The 7908-nt window shown below is 32.7% G+C and overlaps 1 protein-coding gene across 1 annotated transcript; it reads left to right on the top strand.

The window, feature by feature from the left end:
- Positions 1 to 283: 283 nt before the first annotated feature.
- LOC109802822 (NADPH-dependent aldehyde reductase-like protein, chloroplastic) lies at positions 284 to 1354 on the top strand. The gene has a single exon (XM_020364218.3). It carries the CDS (start codon positions 404 to 406, stop codon positions 1193 to 1195), a length of 792 nt encoding a protein of 263 aa, XP_020219807.1. The 5' UTR covers positions 284 to 403; the 3' UTR covers positions 1196 to 1354.
- The last annotated feature ends 6554 nt before the right edge of the window (positions 1355 to 7908 follow it).

Below are 7908 nucleotides of genomic sequence, written 5' to 3'. Positions count from 1 at the left end.
TATATTAAGTTACTTTTAAAATCTATTGATTTGTAAGTTTAAAATAATATTAATGATTATTTTTATTTAATTTTAAATATTATATACACTATTTTATAGGACAATATCATGTACACTTAGAATATGTAAAATATTATTAAAATTTATAATAATTTTAGTATAAATTAAATTCCTTTATCTATAAGTCAGATAAATACGCAATCTTTTGTCGTGCCGTTATTTAACATTTCCAAACAAACAAACAAAAAGTCCATTGAGTTAGTGATAATAAAATAAAATAAAATAAAATAAAAAATCCATTGACTTGTAGTCTCTCTGATCTCTATAAACATATGTGACATTGGATGCATAGGAACAAGCCAACTTTGATCACTATATTATCACACACTATAGATTCACGCAAATGGCTGCTATACCACAATCTCAATCTCAACCCCTCCCACTCCAAGACCGAGTCGCAATCGTCACTGGCTCGTCCCGCGGAATCGGTCGAGAAATCGCGCTTCACCTCGCCTCACTCGGCGCGCGACTCGTCATCAACTACACCTCCGACTCGGCCCAAGCCCACGCCGTCGCGGCCCAAATCAACGCCAACTCCGCCACGCCGCGCGCCGTAGTGGTCCAAGCCGACGTGTCCGACCCGGCCCAGGTCAAGTCCCTCTTCGACTCAGCCCAACGCGCCTTCGACTCGCCGCTCCACATCCTCGTCAACTCCGCCGGCGTCAACGACGGCGCCTACCCCTCCGTCGCCGACACCACCGTCGAGTCCTTCGACCGCATCTTCGCGGTGAACGCGCGGGGCGCCTTCGCCTGCGCCAGGGAGGCGGCGAACCGCTTGAAGCGCGGCGGCGGGGGGCGGATAATCCTGCTGACGACGTCGCTGGTGGCGGCGCTGAAGCCCGGGTACGGCGCGTACACGGCGTCGAAGGCGGCGGTGGAGGCGATGGCGAAGATCCTGGCGAAGGAGCTGAAGGGCACGCAGATAACGGCGAACTGCGTGGCGCCGGGACCCATCGCGACGGAGCTGTTCTTCGAGGGGAAGACGAAGGAGATGGTGGATAGGGTCGTCGACACTATTCCCTTGGGGAGGCTCGGAGAGACCAAAGATGTTGCATCTGTTATCGGATTCTTGGCCACTGACGCTGCTGAATGGGTCAACGGTCAAATCCTTCGTGTCAATGGTGGCTTTGTTTAGTTCTTCTACCAATCCTAAAACTTTCTAGGATAAAAAAAATAAAAAAAATAAAGGGGTGTTAAGCTTTTTACATTGGCCGAATTTGCTGAGTTTTGTAGACTCTCTAAAATGGAACTGAAACTACTGCTATAAATAGCTACTAGCTGATTTGCAGTGCAAGTGTGTTATATCATAGTTTCACCCAAAACAGGTTTATGTTGTCAGAAAGGAAAGAAACAAAGGGATTGTCTAAACCCAAAAGAAAAAGGAACGAGTTGTAGCAAACTAAGATTAATATTATTGAGAAAAATTTTGTTGGTTGACAAAAAATTGGAACACAAAAGCAAGAAGTTATCGAAGACTAGTTGTGATAAAAAAATCAACTTTTAGTATTATTCAGAATCTATTGCAACATGTTACGTCCATCATATTAAGTGAAGTCTTGTATGCCCAACACGTTAAACCACGGATTGGCATTCTTAAATCTTATCAACCTCAATATAAAGACCGAAATAAAAAGAAAGAATTTAATGTGGGACTCACGTTATTTTTTCTTTCTAAAATAACACACTGCATTCTTTATAACCTTTATTAATAATTATATGATGTGTGATATTTAAATGATGATATGTTATGATTTTAGTCGTTTTAAAACTCTAAGGATCAATAAATTCTTGAGAGTTAAAATATTATGAAATTATTTTTTATCAGATTCAAGTTGGCCAAGTTTAGAAGTAGGTATTTCAAAAAAAATTAAAATATGAATTTCATAAGTTCATATCCTAAGAAAGTTAGAAAGAAGATAAAGAAATAGGTTTTAGAGTTAGAGAGATTTTTTTCTCCTTCTAATTTTATAAGGGCATTCTAAATCCTTCCCTTCACTGATTAGGGGTGGTAAATTGGTGGATTTAAGCTTGTGGGCTTAGCATTTAGGGTTATGGTTATGGTATGGTGAACTCTAGGAACCTCTATTCTTCACTAGCTTCTCTTTTCTTGTTTTTCAAGAGATTCAAGTTAAGTGGAGTTTGTTGATTGATATTGTTGATGTATAATTATTGATGTATAATTGTTGAATTCTGCCTAGAATTATTCATTTTTATAGTTGAACTTGGTTCAACATGAGAAGAAAGCCTTTTGTTCTAAGTGTTGTTTTAAAGGTGCTTTGAAGAGAATTTTGGTGATTTTTTATTTTGATAGTTGCATGTTGTTTCTTTCACTAAAATTGAGTTTATCTATAGTGTATATATGTTGAGAGAATGATTGTAGGTTGGTTTGGTCTATGTTTTACAGGTTTTGAGCCAGAATCCCAATGATGCCAAGTGCAACAATCACCATCGCACTAAGCGCAACTTCATGACATCAGGCATGATGTCGATTTTTAGGAGCTTTCTACCTCATTGACATTGGGCGCGAGATTAGTAACATTAGGCGCGAATTGGTTAAGAATTTTCTAACTTAGTCATGTTGGGAGTGAAATGAAAGGCACGAACGTGATTTCACAAGGAGCTCTCTAACTTAGTGATGTCAATTATAGGTTGTGTAGCATCAGGCATAACCAAGTTAGTGGTTCTCTTCTTGGACAACATTGCATGCAAGTTTTGTAGTATCAAGTGTGGTTCAAGTAGAGACTCTATGATTGAATAACGTTGGACATGAGATTAGTAACGTTGTACATGGTGAACATAGGGACTCTTTATCTCATTCTCATCGGACGCTATTACTTTGGCATCGAGTGTGAGTGAGCTAAAGGCTCTCTATCTCACTAGTGTTGGGCACCAAATGAATGGTGTTGGGTGTGGTTATGTTGAAGAAAACTTGTGATTTTAGTTACTTAAGTGATGAAAACATGTTGAATATGTTAGTTGTTTACATGATGTATGATGATGTTTTAATATAGTTCATTATATATTGATCTATGATGATATGATGATGTTTTAAGTTGATAAAGTTGAAAGTTGTTTATATTCTTATGTCGATTAAGTTGAAAGTTGGTTATTAGTTGAAGTTATATGAAGTAGAGTTGTATGATGACAGGTTGTATAGACAAGTGATGCATGTTTAAGTTGAGTTGCATAAGAACTAAAGTACAGGAAGCTTGTTTTAGAAATTAAAATATCTCATTGTATGGATATAAGTTGTGGTATTTTGAGAGCCTAAATTTGAAAATCCTTCATGAAGTCAATGTTAGAATACAAGAAGAGGATTGAATCGTTATTTACTTTTTTAAAAAAAACTATTCCTTTTTAAGAGTCTGTTATTCAAAAGATCGATCTTCTAATATTGGAACTTAGTGTATTTTCTTAAGTTAATTTCTAAGTATATTTGTTTGTGATTCAAATTATGTAGCAGTGTAATAATGAATGTAGCAAGTTAATTAAACAAGTAAAGTGATAAGGAAAGAGAGATTGAGCGCAGGATTTATATGGATTCACCTCAATTAGGTTACATCTATTCTCTACACAACCTTGTAGGATTTTCACTAGAAAACACATTCAACTACTATTCAAGAATTGAACCACATGTTGATACAAGCCATTACTATACAACCACATGTTGTTAGTAATAAACACTCAGTCACCTGTTGAGATTTTCTCACTCAACAACCTATTGAGAAACCAATCCCATAACCACCTAGTATGAGACTACACAAAACTTGTGATTTCTTTTTACTTCCCTACACCACTACACACTAAGTTTTGGGTAGGGACAATATTTACAATAATGGGTTTTTGTGTTCTTGGAGATTGTTAAGACCACGAATATCTCTCCTATATTGGAGCTTCAACTCAAGAAGGTTTCACACTTATTTTCTATTACAAAACACATACAAATATGAAGTAGAAGTCTCTAAAAATTCAGAGTATAAAGCAAGGAATGTTACTAATTGTACTTGTGTAATTGATTTCTTTCTTTGATCTTGCTTGGTTAAAAACGAGACCTTTGTCCTTCCTTTATAATCACTTAGAAAAAGATTTGTTGTGGCTTGCTTATCTTTTAAGCTAGACGTTGACATCATTATACTTTGCTTTTTTGGTCATGTCAGCTTTTTAAAGTGAGGTGCCTTCTGAGTAAGACTCCACTTGATGAGTAAGGTCTTCAATACAAGTTTTCTAAGAAGTTTTGTTTTAATTGAAGTCTTTTGATAGTCAACATAAAGTGCTAGTCTTCTGAACCAAGTTTTTAAGATATTTCTCCTAAGAATAAATGTTTAACTTGAATCTTTTTTATCAGAGACGTAGGATACTCATCTTCTTGCTTAGGACAGACATGACTTTAGTGCTAATAGGTAATCCATCAAAACTTAATATTCTTTATAAGGATATCTTGTGAATCTCTTTTACTATTCAAGGAATCATGAGCTCATGTATCCTTCTAATCATATTTAAATATTGTTGAAACATTTGAAAAAACTTATTATAACACACATAAGAACTTCTCTATTCTATAATTTGAAAATAAGAATATGTCACTATTAAAACTATTAGGATTCGACCCTTTAGTGAGTAAGTTGTTTGCTGGATGAGAATTGTTTTTAAGTTGTCTCATATGAGTTTTTATGTAGAACAATATGGAGGTCTAGTCTAGTCATACTAATTAAGAAGTAACCAATTGAATAAGGTATAAAAGGTCAAGACGAAAATCCCTAACTAAGTACTATTAAGGTACACAATATTTAGAGGATAGTCGATAAACTTACTCCTTATTAAGGTTAGTTATTCATATTAAGGTCGTGGTAAGCTCACATATAAGCTTTTCTAGCCCTTACAATAATACTAACTTTCCTAACTTAAGTGGTGAAACTTAAGAAACCAAAATAAGTTGTTAAACAAGTGCTTGAGAGACTTGAAGTTGTTTATTCTTGATCTAAATAAAACAAGTTAGATATTACGGTTCAATAATGTCAAGACGCTTAAACTTTTCACCTTAGTTGTAGGAGATCTTCATAAGTTGATATGTGTAATGACACATTAGTTGACTAAGTTGCTTATGTTAAGAATGATGTCCATGTTTTAAGTTAAGATTGTTTATTTTGGTTATGTTTTGAGTTGAAAATTAATATGTTGTTTTAAGTTGACTATATATATTGAAATTGTTACTTCTCTATTTTGTTATTATGTTTGATTCTGTAACAAGTTTACCTCTATTTTTTCATATTGTTGAACTACAATGGTTATACTTGATATATAGGCCTTATGTCATGAGGACTTCTACATATTTTGTTGAGTTTAGTAGTAATTGGTGAACTCTTCTTTGAAAGTTTTAAGACTATTGTGATTAATTATATTGGAACATCATATTATTGCAATTTCAGTAATGGGTGTCAACATAATAATAATAATAATAATAATAATAATAATAATCATAATAATAAAATATATCTTTGTATATATAATTTTTATCAACTTCTCATTCTTCATTTGTCAATATTCTGTAATACTAAAATAAAACGTGTAAAACTTGATTATAATATTTCTCAATTTTTCAATTATCCTTCTCAAGTAAAAGGAGTTATTAATCCTAAAATAATGAGAAGAATGAGAATGAAAAGAAAAAATATACCTTCTATTTTCTTGACAACAAATACATTGTAGAAGGAGAATTGAGCAATAGAGTGGGAAATTGAATCACATAGAATAAATATGGAGAATGTAACATGAGAGTAATAAAATAACCCTTGTGGTAAATTCTACTCAAAGGAGAAAAATGAAAAAAGAGAATACTCGATTCTTGCCACTATCATACACATGATTTTAAGTCATTGTTAAGCTTCTTCACGATCTATAGATAACACAAAAAAAAAATTAAAAAAAAAATGATACTACACACGCAAAACTAAAAGGATAAAAAAAAAACTAACAAAGTGCATATGGTGAAGGAGGAGAGCACAAAGTAAAATAAAAATTACTTATAAACTAACAAAAGGCTCATAAAGTCCATAAAAAATATAAAACTAATGAAAACACATAATTGGCATTAAAAACCATTAAAATCATGTTGTTATAATTGACATCATTAAATTTATTAAAGAAAACTTTATAACTAATAGAAAATGTTTGAATTATAAATGGAAGAATAATTTTAGGAAGTAAGTGGGTCTGGGTTTTGAGCGAAAATATTTTTAAGATTATTCTATATTTAATAATAAGCTTAATTACACTTTTGGTCCTTCTAATTTAGTGTAAGAGCAATTTTGGTCCTCATAATTTAAATTGCTTAATTTTAGTCCATAAATTCAAATAATAGACAATTTTAGTCTCACAAACAATTTACCATCCAAAATTTAACAGACGTTAATGATATGAATTTTATGCTAAATAAATATTAATTATATATTATTTAATTTCTTACGTGTCAAATTATTTAATATTCAAATTTTAAAAATGAGCTGTTAATTTAATATTCAAATTATTTAATATTCAAATTAACAGCTCATTATTAAAATTTGAATATTAAATAATTTGACACATAAGAAATTAAATAATATATAATTAATATTTATTTAGCATAAAATTCATATCATTAACGTCTGTTAAATTTTGGATGGTAAATTATTTGTAGGACCAAAAATGCTCATGATTTAAATTTATGGACCAAAATTAAGCAATTTAAATTATAAGAACCAAAATTGCTCTTGCACTAAATTAGGAGGACGAAAAGTGCAATTAAGCCTTAATAATATATAGAACATAGATATAGTTATATTTTCTATCATGCTATTTTTTTATATATTTCAAAAATAAAAGAGAAAAAATTCCGGGCATCGCCGGTGGGGACACTAGTAAAGAGTCAACTAATGGTACACCATAGAAAATATTTTTACAAGTTGAATCATTCTCCCTCACCTGGAGCTTTAATTCAGCACACTTGACAAATTTTTAAAATTGGGTCCTAGAAGCAACATTCAGCCCATATAAAGCTTTTCGTGGAAAAAAAAAAAAACTTTTTCCTGCAATAATTCTTCACGTCGAACTACATAAATCTATTTGGTGAAACTGTGATAATCCACTATCATCAGTGCTAAGAAATATTTATAACAATACTCAGTTCAATGTTATGGCGTATGCACAGTACCATAAGCATCGCCATACATAACACCACAAAGAGTATTCAAGAGCTTAAAACATAGTCACCGTTAACATCCACACACAGTATCGAAAAAATTTCAAGTCTCACATCGCTTAGAGACTAAACAATTAAATAATATATAAATAAAAAATAATTCTTACCTTACAAGTTATTTTTATAGAATTGAGTTAGGTTCAAATGATGATATCAAAACTATCCTAAATCATTAAAAAAAGACCACCAATAAATCATGATAGGCCAGGAGCAACACAGTTAGCTATAAATCTTGTCCCCCCTTCATTTTGACAGCAACAAGTGTTTTTTAATCGATCAAAATTACAACAAAATTAAAGCCTAAATTCTATGCATACTACCTTAAGCTTTCGCTACTAGGCCTCCGGCACCAACACTTCAAATGCTACATATACCCCATTATGTGGCCTCAAAGAAACCATGATTGATAAAGATAACCTTATTACAATTCCACCACAACCACAACATATCAAACTATTTGCTGTTTCTTTACAGCATAGGAATGCCCTTACTGTGTCTACTCTATAAAAGACCCACACCAGCTATCGATTAGACTTACATTTACCATTTATCAACACTTCTACTACAAGTTTCTCCCATATGAAAAACTTTGATCCTAAAATCATACATCTCTA

This window comes from Cajanus cajan, chromosome 4, assembly GCF_000230855.2.
Source record: "Cajanus cajan strain Asha chromosome 4, NIPB_CcT2T_4, whole genome shotgun sequence".
In the NCBI taxonomy this organism is placed as follows: Eukaryota; Viridiplantae; Streptophyta; class Magnoliopsida; order Fabales; family Fabaceae; genus Cajanus; species Cajanus cajan.
The sequence above is the reverse complement of the archived record's forward strand: the minus strand, read 5'-3'. Positions and strand labels throughout refer to the sequence as shown.

Bases quoted from the DNA above. Each gene is read 5' to 3' on its own strand.
- LOC109802822 (XM_020364218.3), top strand. From the start codon at position 404: ATGGCTGCTATACCACAATCTCAATCTCAACCCCTCCCACTCCAAGAC.